Source organism: Salmo salar, chromosome 16, assembly GCF_965601325.2.
Source record: "Salmo salar chromosome 16, fSalSal1, whole genome shotgun sequence".
Taxonomy (NCBI): domain Eukaryota; kingdom Metazoa; phylum Chordata; class Actinopteri; order Salmoniformes; family Salmonidae; genus Salmo; species Salmo salar.
The window spans coordinates 58,104,504-58,126,868 of record NC_138306.1 but is presented as its reverse complement, the minus strand read 5'-3'; the positions used below and the strand labels follow the sequence as shown (position 1 = coordinate 58,126,868).

Sequence of the window (22,365 nt, the reverse complement as noted above, 5' to 3'; positions counted from 1 at the left end):
ATTCTCACCCAGAGCCCTCTGTTGCACATATGTTTTTGTATGTCACTTTTCATGAGAGTTTTCCCCCGCATTCCCAGCATAAGGAGCTCGTCGATTCAGGCGCGGCTGGGAATTTTATAGACAGATCATTCACCCATAGTTTAGGGATCCCCATTGTTCCAGTGGCTATGCCCTTCCCAGTTCACGCCTTAGACAGTCGACCATTAGGGTCAGGGTTTCTTAGGGAGGCCACCAGTCCCCTGGGCATGGTGACGCAGGGGGGTCACAAGGAGAGAATCAGTCTCTTCCTCATTGACTCTCCTGCGTTTTCCGTGGTGCTTGGCCTACCCTGGTTAGCCTGTCATGACCCCACTGTGTCATGGCAGCAGAGGGCTCTCACGGGGTGGTCGCGAGTGCGCTCGGGGAGGTGTGTAGGGGTTTCCGTTGGTACAACTACAGTGGTACAACTAAGTCCAGACCAGGTCTCCACCGTGCGCATTCCCCCCGGATATTCCGATTTGGCTCTCGCCTTCTCCAAAAAGACAGCGACGCAATTACCACCCCATCGTCGGGGTGATTGTGCGATAAATCTCCTGGTAGATGCCGCACTCCCCAGGAGTCACGTGTATCCTCTGTCACAGGCGGAGACGGAAACATATGTCTCCGAATCCCTGCGTCAGGGGTACATTCGATCCTCTACTTCACCCGCATGCTCGAGTTTATTTTTGGTGAAGAAGAAGGAGGGGGGTCTGTGTCCATGTATTGACTATCGAGCGCTTAACCAGATCACTGTGAGGTACAGTTACCCGCTACCTCTCATAGCCACAGCGAGTCAATGCACGGGGCGTGCTTCTTCACAAAACTAGATTTCAGGAGCGCTGGAGGAGCGGACAACCTCAGGAGCGCACAACCTGGTGCGTGTCCGGGTGGGAAACGAGTGGAAGACAGCGTTCAGTACCACCTCAGTGCATTATGAGTACCTTGTCATGCCGTACGGGTTGATGAATGCTCCATCAGTCTTCCAAGCCTTTGTGGATGAGATTTTCAAGGACCTGCACGGGCAGGGTGTAGTGGTGTATATCGATGAGATTCTAATATACGCCGCTGCACGCGCCGAGCATGTGTCCTTGGTGCGCAAGGTGCTTGGTCGACTGTTGGAGCATGACCTAGGCTGAGAAATTCCTGTTCTCCCAGCAGTCCGTCTCCTTACTAGGATACCGCATTTCCACTTCAGGGTGGAGATAGCGAGTGACCGCATTTCAGCCGTGCGTAATTGGCCGACTCCCACCACGGTAAAGGAGGTGCGGCGGTTTCTAGGGTTTGCCAATTACTACCGGAGGTTTATCCGGGGTTTTGGTCAGGTAGCGGCTCCCATTACCTCACTGCTGAAGGAGGGTCCGGTTCGGTTGCAGTGGTCGGCTGAGGCGGATCGGGCTTTTGGTCACCTAAGGGCCCTGTTTACCTCGGCTCCCGTGCTGGCCCATCCGGATCCCTCTTTGGCGTTCACAGTGGAGGTGGACGCGTCCGAGGCTGGGATAGGAGCCGTGCACTACGGGGTGCCTGAGGATATAGTGTCTGACCGAGGTCCCCAGTTGACGTCGAGGGTCTGGAGAGCGTTCATGGAGCGTCGATCAGCCCTACCTCAGGTTTTCACCCCGAGAGTAATGGGCAGGTGGAGAGAGTTAACCAGGATGTGGGTAGGTTTCTGTGGTCTTATTGCCAGGACCGGCTGGGGGAATGGGTGGTGTTCGAGCCCTGGGCAGAGATGGCCCAGAACTCGCTTCGCCACTCCTCCACTAACCTCTCCCCCTTCCAGTGCGTACTGGGGTATCTGCCGGTTCTGGCTCCTTGGCATCAGAGTCAGACCGAGGCTCCTGCGGTGGACAACTGGTTCAGGTGCGCGGAGGAGACATGGGACACCGCCCATGTTCACCTTCAGCGTGCCGAGCTGCGCCAGAAAGCCAGCGCAGACCGTCACCGCAATGAGACCCTGGAGTTCGCACCGGGGACCGGGTCTGGCTCTCGACCCGAAACCTGCCCCTCCGCCTGCCCTGCCGGAAGCTGGGTCCGCAGTTTGTGGGGCCGTTTAAAGTCCTGAGGAGACTGAACGAGGTATGTTACAGGTTACAGCTTCCCCCCAGATTACCATATTAACCCCTCGTTCCATGTGTCTCTCCTCAGGCCGGTTGTGGCTGGTCCGCTCCAGGAGTCTGAGGTGCGGGAGGTTCCTCCACCCCCTCTGGACATCGAGGGGGTTCCGGCGTACGCCGTTTGCTCCATACTGGATTCGAGGCGTCGGGCGAGGGGCCTTCAGTACCTCGTGGAGTGGGAGGGGTATGGTCTGGAGGAGAGATGCTGGGATGCCGGTGGAGGACGTGTTGGACCCTTCAATGCTGCGGGAGTTCCATCGTCTCCATCCGGATCGCCCTGCACCGAGGCCTCCGGGTCGTCCCAGAGGCCGGTGTCGGCACGCGGTCATGGGGGGGGGGGGGGGGGGGTACTGTCACGACTTCCGCCGAAGTCAGTTCCTCTCCTTGTTCGGGCGGCGTTCGCCGGTCGACGTCACCGGTCTTCTAGCCATCGCCGATCCACCTTTAATTTTCCATTTGTTTTGTCTTGTTTTCCCACTCACCTGGTTTACATTCTCTCATTACTTGACGTGTATATAACCCTCTGTTCCCCTCCATGTCTGTGTGTGGAATTGTTTGTTGTAAAGTGTTTGTGCACTTCAGACTGGTTTGCGACGGGTTATTGAATCCATTCATCCATTCAATACCCATCCATTCAATACCTAGCCATTCAATACCCATCCATTCAATACCTAGCCATTCAATATCCATCCATTCAATACCCATCCATTCAATACCCATCCATTCAATACCCAGCCATTCAATACCCATCCATTCAATACCCAGCCATTCAATACCCCTCCATTCAATACCCCTCCATTCAATACCCAGCCATTCAATACCCATCCATTCAATACCCATCCATTCAATACCCATCCATTCAATACCCATCCATTCAATAGCCAGCCATTCAATACCCAGCCATTCAATACCCAGCCATTCAATACCCAGCCATTCAATACCCAGCCATTCAATACCCATCCATTCAATAGCCAGCCATTCAATACCCAGCCATTCAATACCCAGCCATTCAATACCTAGCCATTCAATACCCCTCCATTCAATACCCAGCCATTCAATACCCATCCATTCAATACCCATCCATTCAATAGCCAGCCATTCAATACCCAGCCATTCAATACCTAGCCATTCAATACCCAGCCATTCAATACCCATCTATTCAATACCCATCCATTCAATACCCATCCATTCAATACCCAGCCATTCAATACCCAGCCATTCAATACCCATCCATTCAATACCCATCCATTCAATACCCAGCCATTCAATACCTAGCCATTCAATACCCCTCCATTCAATACCCAGCCATTCAATACCCATCCATTCAATACCCATCCATTCAATACCCATCCATTCAATACCCATCCATTCAATACCAATCCATTCAATACCCAGCCATTCAATACCCAGCCATTCAATACCCAGCCATTCAATACACAGCCATTCAATACCCATCCATTCAATACCCAGCCATTCAATACCCATCATTCAATACCCATTCAATAGCTAGCCATTCAATACCAAGCCCTCTTCTGGCTGTGCTGGGCAGATTCATTTAGAGAACATCATTGACTACAACAACCTATAAAAGGAAGAATCTAGCTGAAGGTAACTGGATGGAAACTAGCTAGGTACAGAGGCATCTACTACGGCTAATGTCTCTATACAGGAATCAGACTAATATAGGTTAGGTTATAGCTTATTTGATTATTCATGTTTGCTTTGCCTTGCTGTATGTACACACTCAGCCCTCTTCTTCTTGTTAATCCTGTTAAAGAAGCAGAAATGATTTAACATCCCTTTTTTCATTCATGAAACATGTAGTGAAGACGTTAAGTCAAGACGTAAGTGAAACGTAGTGAAGACGTTAAGTCAAGACGTAAGTGAAACGTAGTGAAGACGTTAAGTCAAGACGTAAGTGAAACGTAGTGAAGACGTTAAGTCAAGACGTAAGTGAAACGTAGTGAAGACATTAAGTCGTCATAACAAACACAACACACATCATTGCTTTATTACTTGACACAGAGCTATAAAAGTATTATGCATTGTTATAATTGTTATAAAATGACCACATCTTTTTGGTTTTATCATATAACTAGAAAAGAATGGAAAAGAACTGAATAGAGTAACTGTTTTCTATTTGTATTGTGTCACATATTACGGGCCCCCTATTGACAGGCTGTGGAGATGGAACAAACTGAACTAACTCTGAACTGCCGTCAGTCTGGTATTATTTGGAATAACCTCACAACTGGCAACCGGTTTGTGTTTAATAGAACCTTAATAAATCCCAGACTATGCCTTTAGATGTCTTAATAAATCCCAGACTATGTCTTTAGATGTCTTAATAAATCCCAGACTATGCCTTTAGATGTCTTAATAAATCCCAGACTGTCTTTAGATGTCTTAATAAATCCCAGACTATGTCTTTAGATGTCGTAATAAATCCCAGACTATGCCTTTAGATGTCTTAATAAATCCCAGACTATGTCTTTAGATGTCTTAATAAATCCCAGACTATGTCTTTAGATGTAGAACCTTAATAAATCCCAGACAATGCCTTTAGATGTCTTAATAAATCCCAGACTATGTCTTTAGATGGTAGAACCTTAATAAATCCCAGACTATGCCTTTAGATGTCTTAATAAATCCCAGACTATGTCTTTAGATGTCTTAATAAATCCCAGACTATGTCTTTAGATGTCTTAATAAATCCCAGACTATGTCTTTAGATGTCTTAATAAATCCCAGACTATGCCTTTAGATGTCGTAATAAATCCCAAACTATGTCTTCAGATACAGAACCAGACTCTTCTGCTCACGCTATGATACCAGTGTCTGTTACATTGACCACGTTCCAAATGGCAACATATTCCCTTTATAGTGCACTACTTTAGGGCATATACTGTAGGTCTCTGGTTAACAGTAGTGCACTGTATAGGGAATGAGGTTGCCATTTGGGATGCAGACATTTATTTTTTTTTTTTTATTTTTTTATACAGTGTTTCTATATGGTGTTTACAGTATACAGCTTTATCCACACATCCCCTAACCAGAGTGTTACAAATTGTCTGTGGGAAAGAGAGAGAACCAGCAGTAAAGCTTCACTAGAGATACATGCGTTTGATTACATACACTACATGACCAACAGTATGTGGACAGTTGTTCATCCAACATCTCATTCCAAAAACATGGCCATTAATATGGAGTTGGACCCCCCCCTTTGCTAATATAACAGCCTCCACTCTTCTGGGAAGGCTTTCCACTAGATGTTGGAACATTGCTGCAGGGACTTGCTTCCAATTCAGCCACAAGAACATTAGTGAGGTCGGGCACTGAAGATGGGCGTTTGTATCAGGTATCAACCCAGATGCAGACCGTGTTGAAGTAACAATGTTTATTACAGCAACAGGGGCAAAGGTACAGGACGGCAGGCAGGCTTTGGATCAGGCAGAGTGAACAGGCGGATGGGTACAGGGTCAGGACAGGCAAGGGTCAAAAAACCAGGAGGACGAGAAAAGAAAGACTGGGGAAAAGCAGGAGTTGAGACACAAAAACGCTGGTTGGCTTGACAAACAAGACGAACTGGCAACAGACAAACAGAGAACACAGGTATAAATACACAGGGGATAATGGCCAAGATGGGCGACACCTGGAGGTGGGTGGAGAGCGTCACAAAGACAGGTGAAACAGATCAGGGTGTGACAGTTCGATGGGGTTGAGGTCGGGGCTGTGTGCAGGCCAGTCAAGTTCTTCCACACTGATCTCGACAAACCATTTTTGTATGGACCTTGCTTTGTGCACAGGGGGCATTGTCATACTGAAGCAGGAAAGGGCCTTCCACAAACTGTTGCCACAAAGTTGCAAGCACAGAACCGTCTGGAATGTCATTGTATGCTGTAGAATTGAAATGTCCCTTCACTGGAACTAAGGGGCCTGGCCCGAACCATGAAAATCAGCCCCAGACCATTATTCCTCCTCCACCAAACTTTACACTATGAATTGGGGCAGGTAGTGCTCTGCTGGCATCCGCCAAACCCAGATTCGTTCGTCGGACTGCCAGATAGTGAAGCGTGATTCATCACTCCAGAGAATGCATTTCCCCGTCACAGAGTCCAATGGCGGCGAGCTTTACATCACTCCAGCCAATGCTTGGCATTGCGCATGGTGATCTTAGGCTTGTGTGCGGCTGCTCTGCCATGGAAACCCATTTCATGAAGCTCCCGACGAACAGTTCTTGTGCTGACGTTGCTTCCAGAGGCAGTTTGGAACTCGATAGTGAATGATGCAAACGAGGACAGTAGTTTTTTACCGCTACACGCTACAGCACTCAGCGGTCCCGTTCTATGAGCTTGTGTGGCCTACCACTTCACGGCTGAGCCGTTGTTGCTCCTAGACGTTTCCACTTCACAATAACAGCCCTTACAGTTGACCGGGGCAGCTCTAGCAGGGCAGACATTTGACAAACTGACTTGTTGGAAAGGTGGCATCCTATGACGTTGCTACGTTGAAAGTCATTGAGCTCTTCAGTAAGGCCATTCTACTGCCAATGTTTGTCTATGGCGATTGCATGGCTGTGTGCTTGATTTTATACACCTGTCAGCAACGGGTGTGGCTGAAATAGCTGAATGCACTAATTTGAACGGGTGTCCACATACTTTTGAATATATTGTGCATCTGTGAGCAACGGATATATATCTGTATTCCCAGTCATGTGAAATCCATAGATTAGGGAACGATTAATTAATTTCAATTGACTGATTTCCTTATATGAACTTTAACTCAGTGAAATCTTTGAAATTGTTGTCCACATACTTTTGTATATATAGTGTATAAATCGGACTGTGATATACTGTTGGCGTAGCAAGGATGACTTGCTGACTGACTGACTGACTGTTTATCTGACTGACTGTTTATCTGACTTGCTGACTGACTGACTGTTTATCTGACTGACTGACTGACTGACTGACTGACTGACTGATTGACTGTTTATCAGACAGACAGACAGACAGACAGACAGACAGACAGACAGACAGACAGACAGACAGACAGACAGACAGACAGACAGACAGACAGACAGACAGACAGACAGACAGACAGAGGGATCAATGAAACAGATAAAACTGGACAGGCTAATAAAAGAACTCGCTCCGAGTACCTGATTATCAAAGGTGTGTGAAACGCTACGAGGATTTCCCCTCAGGGGGTCAAGCCCTGTGTAAGGTTGCATCCCAAATGGCACTCTATAGCCATAGGGGCCCTGGTCAAAAGTAGTGCACTATGTAGGGAATAGGGTGCAATTTGGAACACAATCAGTCAGTCAGCCAGTCAGAGGGGAGCAGCAGGCCCTGAAGCAGGGTGACATGCCTGGGGACATGAGATGTGAAGGACGAGGGGTCCAGCTCCAGAGAGTGGGTATAGGAGGGAGAGTGAAGTACAGAATTACTGTACTTGGCTGTTTAATACAGAGGTACTGCTACCTGGCTGTGTAATACAGAGGTACTGCTACCTGGCTGTTTAATACAGAGGTACTGCTACCTGGCTGTGTAATACAGAGGTACTGCTACCTGGCTGTGTAATACAGAGGTACTGCTACCTGGCTGTGTAATACAGAGGTACTGCTACCTGGCTGTTTAATACAGAGGTACTGCTACCTGGCTGTTTAATACAGAGGTACTGCTACCTGGCTGTGTAATACAGAGGTACTGCTACCTGGCTGTTTAATACAGAGGTACTGCTACCTGGCTGTTTAATACAGAGGTACTGCTACCTGGCTGATTAATACAGAGGTACTGCTACCTGGCTGATTAATACAGAGCTACTGCTACCTGGCTGATTAATACAGAGCTACTGCTACCTGGCTGTTTAATACAGAGGTACTGCTACCTGGCTGATTAATACAGAGGTACTGCTACCTGGCTGATTAATACAGAGCTACCGCTACCTGGCTGTTTAATACAGAGGTACCGCTACCTGGCTGTTTAATACAGAGGTACCTCTACCTGGCTGTTTAATACAGAGCTACCTCTACCTGGCTGTTTAATACAGAGCTACTGCTACCTGGCTGTTTAATACAGAGCTACTGCTACCTGGCTGTTTAATACAGAGCTACTGCTACCTGGCTGTTTAATACAGAGCTACTGCTACCTGGCTGTTTAATACAGAGGTACTGCTACCTGGCTGTTTAATACAGAGCTACTGCTACCTGGCTGTTTAATACAGAGCTACTGCTACCTGGCTGTTTAATACAGAGCTACTGCTACCTGGCTGTTTAATACAGAGCTACTGCTACCTGGCTGTTTAATACAGAGCTACTGCTACCTGGCTGTTTAATACAGAGCTACTGCTACCTGGCTGTTTAATACAGAGCTACTGCTACCTGGCTGTTTAATACAGAGGTACTGCTACCTGGCTGATTAATACAGAGGTCCTTCTACCTGGCTGATTCAGGTTAATAGACTTACCTGAATAAATATATTTCATGAAAATGATCATACCTGATAATCTCTGTCCATGGGTGGAGGTGGTAGGAAAGAGATGGAGGATGAGAGGCCTCCATCATCAGTGGGAGGAGGTGGTAGTGGGTAGTCCCCTGAAACACAGAGACACCAACACAGTCATATTATCCTCTGGGAAGGTCACTCAGATCACACACACATACCGTGGATATCAGTATTTAACGATTTACCACCTTTGGATTTTAAAAAAAACAAAACATTTTGGTTATGTTACAAAGTGGGATCGAAATAGATTGAATTGTGATGGTTTTTTTTTGTGTTTTTTTTGTAATTGGTCTCCACAAAATACTCCATAATGTCAAAGAGAAAAGAAGATTCTACACATTGTTTACAAATTAATAAATATTTTATAACTAAAATATAGTTGTTGCATAAGTACTGTATTCTTTGTTTAGGCAAGCCTAAATGAGTTCAGGAGTGAAATGTGGCTTAACAAATCCCATAATAAGTTACATGGACTGACTCACTCTGTGTATAATAATAGGGCTTGACATGATTTTTAATGACTACCCCTTCCTCTGTTCCCCATACATACAACATCTGGCAGGCCCCTCGGTCAAGTACTGAATATCAAGCACAAATTCAACTACAAAGACCAGGGAGCTTTTAGAAAGCCTCATAAAGAAGGGCATTGATTGGTAGATGGGTTTTGATAACAAATCAGACATTGAATATCTCTTTAAGCGTGGTCGGGTTTAATAATTATACTGTGGATGATGTATTAAACCACCCAGACACATCACAGATACAGTCAAACCTTCTGAACTGAGCTGCAGGACAGGAAGGAAACTGCTCAGGGATTTCACCATGAGGCCATTGGTGATTTTAAAACAGTTACAGAGTTTAAAGGCTGTGATAGGAGAAAACTGAGGATGGATCAACAACATTGTAGTTACTCCATAATAATGACCTAAAAGACAAGAGTGAAAAGAAGAACACAAATAATCAGAATAAAACTATTCCAAAACATGCATCCTATATGCAAATAAGACACTAAAGTAATACTGCAAAATAACACGGCAAAGGAATCCACATTTTGGCCTAAATGCAAAGCCTTATGTTTGGGACAAATCCAACACAACACATCACTGGGTAAAGCCTGTCTTCCCAGTACCAGGTCAAGCCGTTTGGACTCACTAACGCCTCCGCTATCTTCCAGGCCTGGTAAACGATGTGCTCCGGGACATGCTAAATCGTTTTGTGTTCGTCTACCTTAACGACATCCTGTTGTTTTTCCCCGGTCTACCCAAGAACACATTCTCCATGTCAGACAAGTCCTTCGGCGCCTCTTGGAGAACCAGTTGTTTGTGAAGGCCGAGAAGTGTGAATTCCACCGTTCTACAAACTCCTTTCTGGGATATGTCATCGCTGATGGAAATGTCCAAATGGATCCTGAAAAGGTGAAAGCAGTGGTAGAGTGGCTTCAACCAACGTCCAGGGTGTTTCCTGGGTTTCGCTAACGTTTACCGCCGTTTCACTCGGGGCTATAGCACTCTGGCGTCCCCCATCTCTGCACTCACCTGTCCCATAGTACAGTTTACATGGTCTCCAGCTGTCGACAAAGCCTTTGTGGACCTGACTCATCGGTTCACAACAGCATCCATCCAGACCCGTCCCATCAATTTGTGGTTGAGGTTGATGCTTATGACGTTTGGAGTTGGGGGCCATCCTGTCCCAGCGATCTGACGAGGAACAAAAGCTTCATCCCTGTGCCTTCCTGTCCCATCGTCTCCATCCTGCAGAGAGGGACTATCGCGTAGGCACCCGAGAACTCCTGGCGGTGAAGACGGCGTTGGAAGAGTGAAGGCACTGGCTACAAGGAGCAGAAGAGCCATTTTTGGTATGGACCGACCATAAAAATGTGGAATATCTCCGTACAGCCAAGCGCCTTAACTCCAGGCAGGACCGGTGGGCTTTGTTATTTACAAGATTCAACTTCACCATTTCCTACCGCCCAAGGTCCAATAATGTGAAGCCTGACGCACTTTCCTGCCTTTACAGTTCCTCTGTCAAACCCTCGGTCTCAGAAACCATTGTCTCTACCTCCTGCCTTGCGGCTTCAGTGGGTTGGGGTATTGAAAACCTTGGTTCGCAAGGTTCCCAGCCTGAACCTGAAGGGGCCCGGGCTAAGCGGTTGTTTGTCCCTAACTCAGTCACGCCCTGATCTGTTTCACCTGTCACTCTGCTTGTCTCCACCCCCCTCCAGGTATCTCTTATTTTCCCCGGTGTATATATCCCTGTGTTTCCTGTCTCTCTGCTTGTCTCCACCCCTCTCCAGGTATCTCTTATTTTCCCCGGTGTATATATCCCTGTGTTTCCTGTCTCTCTGCTTGTCTCCACCCCCCTCCAGGTATCTCTTATTTTCCCCGGTGTATATATCCCTGTGTTTCCTGTCTCTCTGTGACAGTTAGTCTTGTTTGTCAAGTCAACCAGCATTTTTGTGTCTCAGCTCCTGCTTTTTCCAGTGTCTCTTTTCTCGCCCTCCTGGGTTTTGACCCTTGCCTGTCCTGACTCTGAGCCCGCCTGCCTGACCACTCTGCCTGCCCCTAGCCTAGTGGTTAGAGCGTTGGACTAGTAACCGAAAGGTTGCAAGTTCAAAATCCCCGAGCTGACAAGGTAGAAATCTGTCGTTCTGCCCCTGAACCTGGCAGTCAACCGACTGTTCCTAGGCCGAAATAATTTGTTCTTTAACTGCCTTGCCTAGTTAAATAAAGGTTAAAAAAAAAAATGTTTTAAGAAAAAACCTTGAGGCTGCCTATCGTCTTGTACCGTTTGGACTCTGGCCCGGTTTATGAACTCTGGCCTGTACCCGACCTGCCTTTTGCCTTTTGTTATAGTAAATATTGGAGCTCAACCATCTGCCTCCTGTGTCTGCGTTTTGGGTCTCGCCTTGTGCCCGTATACAGGGGGTGAAAACTGATCTAATAAAAGTATATTAGTCTTTCTTTTTTCATTAAATTAAAAAATATATATATATATATACTTTTTCTTCCACTTTGACATTACAGAGTATTTTGTATGGATCACTGACAAAACAAATCCAGCTATGTTACACGATAAAATGTGAAGAAATCCAAGGAGGGAGAATACTTATGTTACCCACTGTATAAGTGTTCCAAATGGCACCCTATTCCCTTTATAGTGCACTATATTTGACCAGGGCCCATAGGACTCTGTTCAAAATTAGAACACTATGTAGGAAATAGGGTGCCATTTGGGACTCCCTGGTGGTAAAAAAAAATCACACCAACAGTTAGAAAATGAACTATTAATACGATTGAATCAAATACAGCCGACTGTAGCGATAGACAGTGGTTGTAAAATTAATCAAAGAATTATACATTACTATAAAAAGTGAAGAGTAAATAACCAAGACAAAATAAACCGCTGAGTTTATTAGCTATCATGTACAAAAAGAACTGTGATTATGATCTACATACAGAATATGTCTGTGTGTGTTTTTTAGGTGTTAGTTAGAGAGAGAAAGACAGAGAGAGAGAGAGAGAGAGAGAGAGAGAGAAAGAATGGAAGAGAGAGAGAGAGAGAGAGAGAGGAGAGAGAGAGAGAGAGAGAAAGAAAGGATTGAGAGAAAGAGAGGGAGAGAGAGAAAGAGAAGAAGAGACAGAGAGAAAGGAGAGAGAGAAAGGAGAGAGAAAAAGAGAGAGAGAGAAATGAGAGAGAGAGAGAGAGAGAGAGAGAGAGAGAGAAAGGAGAGAGAGAAAGGAGAGAGAAAGGAGAGAGAGGGAGACAAAGAGAGGAAGAGAGAAAGATGGAGAGAGAAAGAGAGAGAGAGAGAGAAAGGCGAGAGAGAGAGAGAGAGAGAAAGGAGAGGAAGAGAGAGAGAAAGGAGAGAGAGAGACAAAGAGAGGAAGAGAGAGAGAAAGGAGAGAGAGAAAGAGGGAGAGAGAAAGAGAGAGAGAGAGAGAAAGAAAGGAGAGAGAGAGATAAAGGAGAGGAAGAGAGAGCTCGATAGCGAGAGACACTAACCACCAACACCGTCAGATTGACACACATAATTGCAACACTTCAGTCTAACTAAGGGTCTCTAATCTGGAGTTTGCTGTGATGTGTAGTCGTTGAGATTGAAGATGTAAACGCTGTGTTAAAATGCCTTATCTCTGCCAGGAGAGGAGAATCAAGCCAAATGAAGACTACTTGTAAAAGTGTTCACTAATCCAAGGATTCACCCAAGCACATGTTCCAGCCAGGATAAGAAGTAACACGCAAAATCAGATTTCTAGTTGTCTCCTCGTCTCCGAGAAAGGACTTGGTAGTGAATCCCAAATGGCATGCTATTTGGGGTGACATTTAAGACGCAAATTTAGGACTTGAGATTGAATCACTTGACTGTGTACTTCTAAGTACCCAAACAGACATGAGATTTGCAAATTAAAAGCTTTGATGAGTCCTGTTCAGAAATTCAATTTGCTCCCCCCCCACCCCCCCCTCCCGGTCCTACTTTTATCTGTTTTCATTACAAATCTAATTGATGTTATCAATGTAGCTTATACGGAGTCTGCTGACCAAATTAATTAAGCATGGTTTTGTTGAGCTTAAATAAAACACACCGCAGCAGCGAAGCCTCAACAGCCACTGGTTGTAATATTATAATATGGGGCACGTGTCTCTGTGTTCTGCACTATCCAACGCTGTTTCTTTAAATGTTAAACATGACATTAAGAGTTCCCTGTGGGTGCGTGAAGAAGCGAGGGAGGGAGGGAGGAGGGGGGGAGGGAGGGAGGGAGGGAGGAAGGGAGGGAGGGGGGGAGGGAGGGAGGGGGGAGGTGGAGAGGGAGGGGGGGGGGAGGGGGGAGGGAGGGGGAAGGTGGAGGGAGGGGGGGAGGGAGGGAGGGGGGAGGTGGAGAGGGAGGGGGGGAGGGAGGGGGGAGGTGGAGGGAGGGAGGGAGGGAGAGGGGGGGGAGGTGGAGGGAGGGGGGGAGGTGGAGAGGGAGGGGGGAGGGAGGGAGGGAGGGAGGAAGGGAGGGAGGGGGGGAGGGAGGGAGGGGGGAGGTGGAGGGAGGGAGGGAGAGGGGGGGAGGTGGAGGGAGGGGGGGGAGGTGGAGGAGGGAGGGAGGGAGGGAGGGAGGGAGGGGAGGGGGGAGGGAGGGAGGGGGGAGGGAGGGAGGAGGTGGAGAGAGAGGGAGGGAGGGAGGGAGGGAGGGTTTCCATGTGAATTGTTTATGAAATGACCTTCTGACCTCCACTGGCCAAAACTCCTCAGAGAGAAACAACATGAAAGAATAAAAAACAACACAAACAACCCCTCTCCCCTACACCTCTCCCTCACCCCTCTCTCCTCCACCCCTCTCCCTCACCCCTCTCCCCTACACCTCTCCCCTACACCCCTCCCCTACACCTCTCCCCACACCCTCCCCTACACCTCTCCCCCTACACCCCTCCCCTACACCTCTCCCCTACACCCTCCCTCACCCCTCTCCCCTACCCCTCTCCCCTACACCCCTCTGCCCTACACCTCTCCCCTACACCTCTCCCTCACCCCCTCTCCCCCTACACCTCTCCCTCAACCCTCTCCCCTACACCTCTCCCCTACACCTCTCCCCTCACACCTCTCCCCTCACCCCTCTCCCCTACACCTCTCCCTCACCCCTCTCCCCTCCATCCACCCCTCCTCCCCTACACCTCTCCCCCACACCTCTCCCCTCCATCCACACCTCTCCCCTACACCTCTCCCTCACCCCTCTCCCCTATACCTCTCCCCTACACCTCTCTACTTCCCTCCCTCCCTCCTCACCCCTCTCCCCCACACCTCTCCCCTACACCTCTCCCCTACACCTCTCTACTTCCCTCCCTCCCTCACCCCTCTCCCCTACACCTCTCTACTTCACTCCCTCCCTCACCCCTCTCCCCTACACCTCTATACTTCCCTCACCCCTCTCCCCTACACCTCTCTACTCTCCCCACCCCTCTCCCCTACACCTCTCTACTTCCCTCACCCCTCTCCCCTACACCTCTCTCACCTCTCCCTCACCCCTCTCCCCTACACCTCTCCCCTACACCTCTCCCCTACACCTCTCCCTCCCTCACCCTCTCCCCTACACCTCTCTACTTCACCTCCCTCCCTCACCCCTCTCCCCTCACAACCCCCTCCCCACCCCTCCCTCACACCTCTCTACTCTCTCTCACCCCTCTCCCCCACCACCTCTCCCCTACACCTCTCTACTTCCCTCCCTCCCTCACCCCTCTCCCCTACACCTCTCTACTTCCTCACCCTCTCCCCTACACCCTCTACTTCCCTCACCCTTCTCCCCTACACCTCCCTCACTTCCCTCACCCTCTCCCCTACACCTCTCTCCCCTACACCTCTCCCCTACACCTCTCCCTCCCTCACCCCTCTCCCCTACACCTCTCTCCACTTCCCTCCCTCCCTCCCTCACCCCTCTCCCCTACACCTCCCTCCACCCCTCTCCCCTACACCTCTCTACTTCTCTCACCCCTCTCCCCTACACCTCTCCCCTACACCTCTCTCCTTCCCTCCCTCCCTCACCCCTCTCCCCTACACCTCTCTACTTCCCTCCCTCCCTCACCCCTCTCCCCTACACCTCTCTACTTCCCTCACCCCTCTCCCCTACACCTCTCTACTTCCCTCCCTCCATCCACCCCTCTACTTCCCTCCCTCCATCCACACCTCTCCCCTACACCTCTCTACTTCCCTCCCTCCCTCACCACTCTCCCCTACACCTCTCTACTTCCCTCCCTCCCTCCATCCATCCCTCCTTCCCCAACACGACTCTCCCACCCCTCCATCTCTCTCTACTTCCATCCCCTCCCTCCCTCCATCCCTCCTTCCCTCCCCTCCGTCTCTCTCTACTGCCATCCCTCCCTCCCTCCATCCCTCCCTCCCTCCCCTCCGTCTCCCTCTACTTCCATCCATCCCTCCCTCCCTCCTTCCCCAACACGACTCTCCCACCCCTCCGTCCATCTTGAAGATCTTCTTGGCCTTCCTGTGACCACAGGTGTTATAGGTGTCCCTGGATGGCAAGCTGCGTGCCCCCGGGGAGGCGTTGGGCTGACCACACCAGCCTTTTGGAGAACCCTGCGGTTACAAGCAGTGAAATTGTCGTACCAGGTGGTGATGCAGCCCGACAGGATGTTTTCAACTGTGCATTCTATACAAGTTTGTGAGGGTCTTAGGGGACAAGACACATATACTTCAGCCTCCTGTGGTTGAAGAGGCGCTGCTGCTGCGCCTTCTTCATCACACTGTCTGTGTGGGCGGACCATTTCAGGTTGTCTGTGATGTGTACGCCGAGGAACTTGAATCTTTTCACCCTCTCACCACTCCGCCAGGAGTGACCCACTTGTTCACCCCACGCAGTCACGGGTGAACAAAAAGTAGGGGAAGGGGGCTGAGCACACACCCTTGTGGAGTGGAGGTGTTGTTTCCTAACTTCACCACCTGGGGGCGGCCCGTTAGGAAGTCCAGGGACCCAGTTGCACAGGGTGGGGTTCAGACCCAGGGCCCCGAGTTTAATGATGAGCTTTGGAGGGTACTATGGTGTTGAATGCTGAGCTGTAGTCAATGAACAGCATTCTTACATAGGTGTTCCTCTTGTCCAGATGGGGATAGGGCAGTTTTGCAGAGTGATGGCGATTGCATCGTCTTGTGGACCTGTTGGTGCGGTATGCAAACTGAAGTGGGTCTAGGGTGACAGGTAAGGTGGAGGTGATATGATCCTTGACTAGTCTCTCAAAGCACTACATGATGATAGAAGTGAGTGCTATGGGGTGATAGTCATTTAGTTCAGTTACCTTTAGCTTTCTTGGGTACAGGAACAATGGTGGCCCTCTTGAAGCATGTGGGGACAGCAGACTGGGATAGGGAGAGATTGAATATGTCTGTAAACACACCAGCCAGCTGGTCTGGACATGCTCTGAGGACGCGGCTAGAGATGCCGTCTGGGCCGGCAGCCTTGCGATGGTTAACACGCTTCAATGTCTTACTCACGTCGGCCACGGAGAAGGATATCCCACAGTCCTTGGTAGCGGGCCGCGTTGGTGGCACTGTGTTATCCTCAAAGCGGCAGAAGAAAGTGTTTAGCTTGTCCAGGAGCAAGACGTCGGTGTCCGCGACGTGGCTGGTTTTCCCTTTGTAATCCGTAATTGTCTGTAGACCCTGCCACATACGTCTCGTGTCTGAGCCGTTGAATTGCGACTCCATTTTGTCTCTGTACCTACCACCCTCTAGACTAGAGGGTGGTAGGAGACTAGAGGGTGGTAGCAGGAGACTAGAGGATGGTAGGAGATTAGAGGATGGTAGGAGACTAGAGGGTGGTAGGATACTAGAGGGTGGTAGGATACTAGAGGGTGGTAGGAGGCTAGAGGGCGGTAGGAGACTAGAGGATGGAAAGGAGACTAGAGGATGGTAGGAGACTAGAGGATGGAAAGGAGACTAGAGAGTGGTAGGAAACTAGAGGGTGGTAGGAGACTAGAGGGTGGTAGGAGACTAGAGGGTGGTAGGAGACTAGAGGATGGTAGGAGACTAGAGGATGGTAGGACACTAGAGGGTGGTAGGAGGCTAGAGGGTGGTAGGAGATGTGGTGGTAGGAGGCTAGAGGGTGGTAGGAGACTAGAGGATGGTAGGACACTAGAGGGTGGTAGGAGATGTGGTGGTAGGAGACTAGAGGGTGGTAGGAGATGTGGTGGTAGGAGACTAGAGGATGGTAGGAGATGTGGTGGTAGGAGGCTAGAGGGTGGTAGGAGACTAGAGGGTGGTAGGAGACTAGAGGGTGGTAGGAGATGTGGTGGTAGGAGACTAGAGGGTGGTAGGAGATGTGGTGGTAGGAGACTAGAGGATGGTAGGAGACTAGAGGGTGGTAGGAGATGTGGTGGTAGGAGACTAGAGGATGGTAGGAGACTAGAGGGTGGTAGGAACCTAGAGGGTGGTAGGAGACTAGAGGGTGGTAGGAGCCTAGAGGGTGGTAGGAGCCTAGAGGGTGGTAGGAGACTAGAGGGTGGTAGGAGCCTAGAGGGTGGTAGGAGCCTAGAGGGTGGTAGGAGCCTAGAGGGTGGTAGGAGACTAGAGGGTGGTAGGAGACTAGAGGGTGGTAGGAGACTAGAGGATGGTAGGAGACTAGAGGGTGGTAGGAGACTAGAGGGTGGTAGGAGATGTGGTGGTAGGAGACTAGAGGATGGTAGGAGCCTAGAGGGTGGTAGGAGACTAGAGGGTGGTAGGAGCCTAGAGGGTGGTAGGAGATGTGGTGGTAGGAGACTAGAGGGTGGTAGGAGCCTAGAGGGTGGTAGGAGATGTGGTGGTAGGAGACTAGAGGGTGGTACTTATTCTGTGCCGTGAATGAATCTGACTGTATATCCAGTGTCGGGCAGCGAACTCACAGTGATTCAACAGACCTCCGAACAGCACTCGGCGGTCCGGTTCTGTGAGCTTGTGTGGCCTACCACTTCGCGGCTGAGCCGTTGTTGCTCCTAGACGTTTCCACTTCACAATAACAGCACTTACAGTTGACCGGGGCAGCTCTAGCAGGGCAGACATTTGACAAACTGACTTGTTGGAAAGGTGGCATCCTATGACGTTGCTACGTTGAAAGTCATTGAGCTCTTCAGGAAGGACATTCTACTGCCAACGTTCTATGGAGATTGCATGGCTGTGTGCTTGATTTTATACACATGTCAGCAACGGGTGTGGCTGAAATAGCTGAATCCACTAATTTGAACGGGTGTCCACATACTTTTGAATATATTGTGCATCTGTGAACAACGGATATATATAGTGTATAGTGAAATCCATAGATTAGGGCCTAAAGAATATATTTAAACGGACTGATTCCCTTATAAGAACTGTAACTAGTCTACACCCCCTGGACAGGACGCTAGTCTACACCCCCTGGAGAGGACGCTAGTCTACACCCCCTGGACAGGACGCTAGTCTACACCCCCTGGAGAGGACGCTAGTCTACACCCCCTGGAGAGGACGCTAGTCTACACCCCCTGGAGAGGACGCTAGTCTACACCCCCTGGAGAGGACGCTAGTCTACACCCCCTGGAGAGGACGCTAGTCTACACCCCCTGGACAGGACGCTAGTCTACACCCCCTGGACAGGACGCTAGTCTACACCCCCTGGAGAGGACGCTAGTCTACACCCCCTGGAGAGGACGCTAGTCTACACCCCCTGGAGAGGACGCTAGTCTACACCCCCTGGAGAGGACGCTAGTCTACACCCCCTGGAGAGGACGCTAGTCTACACCCCCTGGAGAGGACGCTAGTCTACACCCCCTGGAGAGGACGCTAGTCTACACCCCCTGGAGAGGACGCTAGTCTACACCCCCTGGAGAGGACGCTAGTCTACACCCCCTGGACAGGACGCTAGTCTACACCCTTAGACAGGACGCTAGTCTACACCCCCTGGACAGGACGCTAGTCTACACCCCCTGGACAGGACGCTAGTCTACACCCCCTGGACAGGACACTAGTCTACACCCCCTGGATAAAACACTAGTCTACACCCCCTGGACAAAACACTAGTCTACACCCCCTGGACAAAACACTAGTCTACACCCCCTGGACAAAACGCTAGTCTACACCCCCTGGACAAAACGCTAGTCTACACCCCCTGGACAAAACGCTAGTCTACACCCCCTGGACAGGACACTAGTCTACACCCCTGGACAGAACACTAGTCTACACCCACTGGACAGAACACTAGTCTACACCCCCTGGACAGGACACTACTCTACACCCCCTGGACAGGACACTAGTCTACACCCCCTGGACAGGACACTAGTCTACACCCCCTGGACAGGACACTAGTCTACACCCTCTGGACAGGACGCTAGTCTACACCCCCTGGACAGGACGCTAGTCTACACCCCCTGGACAGGACGCTAGTCTACACCCCCTGGACAGGACGCTAGTCTACACCCCCTGGACAGGACGCTAGTAGAACACCCCCTGGACAGGACGCTAGTAGAACACCCCCTGGACAGGACACTAGTCTACACCCCCTGGACAGGACACTAGTCTACACCCCCTGGACAGGACTAGTCTACACCCCCTGGACAGGACTAGTCTACACCCCTGGACAGGACACTACTCTACACCCCCTGGACAGGACACTAGTCTACACCCCCTGGACAGGACACTAGTCTACACCCCCTGGACAGGACACTAGTCTACACCCCCTGGACAGGACACTAGTCTACACCCCCTGGACAGGACACTAGTCTACACCCCCTGGACAGGACACTAGTCTACACCCCCTGGACAGGACACTAGTCTACACCCCCTGGACAGAACACTAGTCTACACCCACTGGACAGAACACTAGTCTACACCCCCTGGACAGGACACTACTCTACACCCCCTGGACAGGACACTAGTCTACACCCCCTGGACAGGACACTAGTCTACACCCCCTGGACAGGACACTAGTCTACACCCCCTGGACAGGACACTAGTCTACACCCCCTGGACAGGACGCTAGTCTACACCCCCTGGACAGGACGCTAGTCTACACCCCCTGGACAGGACGCTAGTCTACACCCCCTGGACAGGACGCTAGTCTACACCCCCTGGACAGGACGCTAGTCTACACCCCCTGGACAGGACGCTAGTCTACACCCCCTGGACAGGACACTAGTAGAAAGTCAACAACACCACATTCTAATGAACCTCAGTAATACAGTAGCTCATTACATGGAACACACACACACACGCACATGTACACACACACACACACACACACACACACACACACACACACACACACACACACACACACACACACACACACCCTTCTATAGTAACTCTCTACCTGGTACACAGAGCACAGCAGACCTGACCTATATTACTTCTACTAAGTTGACGCAATGGAAAATAAGTCAATTTCTTGTCTCTCTCTGTCTTCATGAAAAATATGTAATCTGAACTAGAAACATTTGCAGTCCCAACTAATCCATAGATTAAAACTGAAATCTTTGTATTCAGAAAGCAAAGAAATGTAATATAACTTGGCCTAAAAAAAAATGTATTCAGAGAGTAGCACATTTTTATCCACATCATAATCCTTTCCAGACAAAATGGACGAAGTGTCTTTAAAAAGTAGGGAGTCGTGCTGTTTGTTATATCTCTCTCTCTGAGTCCCGTTCCAGAAAACTGTGGCAGAGAGGTTGAGAACACATTGTTTAGATATAATTACAGAGGAACGGACAGAGGAGAAGGAGGGGGGATAGAGAGATAGCAGCGGGGAAAGAGAGAGAAGGAGAGAGATTGAGAGAGAGGAGAGAGATATATATATATATAGAGAGAGAGAGAGACAGAGATGGGGTGAGAGAGGGAGAGAAGGGGAGAGAGAGGGAGCGAGAGAGAGAGAGGGAGAGAGAGACAGAAGTGGGGTGAGAGAAGGAGAGAAGGGGAGAGAGGGAGCGAGAGAGAGAGAGAGAGAGAGAGAGGGAGACAGAGACAGAGATGGGGTGAGAGAGGGAGAGAAGGGGAGAGAGAGGGAGCGAGAGAGAGAGAGAGAAAGGGAGAGAGAGAGAGACAGAGACAGGGTGAGAGAGGGAGAGGGGGAGAGAGAGAGAGAGAGCGAGACGCTGAGTCTGAGCCCTGGCTCTTAATTACCTGTGATATACAGAAGAGAAAAGAGAGTGATTTAGGAAGGAGCAGAGCCAGGGTTGGATTTGAGGTCTGGAGACAGAGACAGTACTGCTGTTAGTATGAAGAAGCTCACCAAATTGGCTTCAGTGGGTTTAAGCAAGGATTCCTGCGGGACACGGAAATTGAGTTGAAGATTTAAAAGGGCATAAAAGGGAGGATTAAACTATTGTATATAAAAAAAAACATAAGAAACACATACCGTGGAGAGGTGATGGCACCAAACGCTATCCAATGGCACCCTATTCCCTACGTAGTGCACTACTTTTGACAAGGGTCCAGGTCAACAGTAGTGCACTATATAGAAAAATCAGGGGTCCCATTTGGGGCACACGGCCCATGTTTGAATATATATGCATGTCTTCTGAAGCACTGGGCTGCGCTGTACACGTCTGAGCCATATGAAAAGCCTTAGTCAAGTAGTTTCCTGCTGAAAGGATGATGGGTAAATTGGAGCCGGTGGGGGGGGGGGGCAATAAGAGGCTTGTAGAAGAGAACCGTTCTGGAATAACAAAACATTCTCCATACTGTAGGTTGAAGGAAGCGTTTGGCTCACTCTCATTTCACATTCACCATGGTACTCGTCTACAGGCTGTATGGTATACATGTCTAAGGGTGAGAGAGACCTGTAAGGCAGAGGCTGCACTCCTAAAGGTTACCCTGTTTCACCCTCTTTCACCCCGTTCCACTCCGTTCCACCCTCTTTCACCCCGTTCCACCCTCTTCCAACCTATTCCACCACGTTTCACCCTCTTCCACTTTGTTACACCCCGTTTCCCCCTCTCCCACCCCGTTTCACCCTCTTCCAACCCGTTTCACCCTCTTCCAACCCGTTTTACCCCGTTTCACCCTCTTCTACCCCGTTTCACCCTCTTCCAACCTGTTTTACCCTGTTTCTCCCCGTTTCACCCTCTTCCACCATGTTTCACCCTCTTCCAACCTGTTTCACCCCATTTCACCCTCTTCCAACCTGTTCCACCCCGTTTCACCCTCTTCCACCTTGTTTCACCCCGTTTCCACCATGTTTCACCCTCTTCCAACCTGTTTCACCCCGTTTCACCCTCTTCCAACCTGTTCCACCCCGTTTCACCCT

The 22,365-nt window shown here is 49.7% G+C and overlaps 1 protein-coding gene across 3 annotated transcripts in view; it reads right to left on the bottom strand.

Annotated features, from left to right (window-relative positions):
* The window catches only part of lpp (LIM domain containing preferred translocation partner in lipoma), a 537,563-nt gene that overhangs the window by 290,191 nt on the left and 225,007 nt on the right, over nucleotides 1-22,365 (bottom strand). For all 3 annotated transcript variants that reach the window (XM_045697474.2, XM_045697472.2, XM_045697473.2), the window contains one exon: nucleotides 8,627-8,721. In XM_045697474.2, coding sequence (XP_045553430.1) covers nucleotides 8,627-8,721 — 95 coding nt within the window. The remainder of the gene's footprint in view (nucleotides 1-8,626; nucleotides 8,722-22,365) is intronic.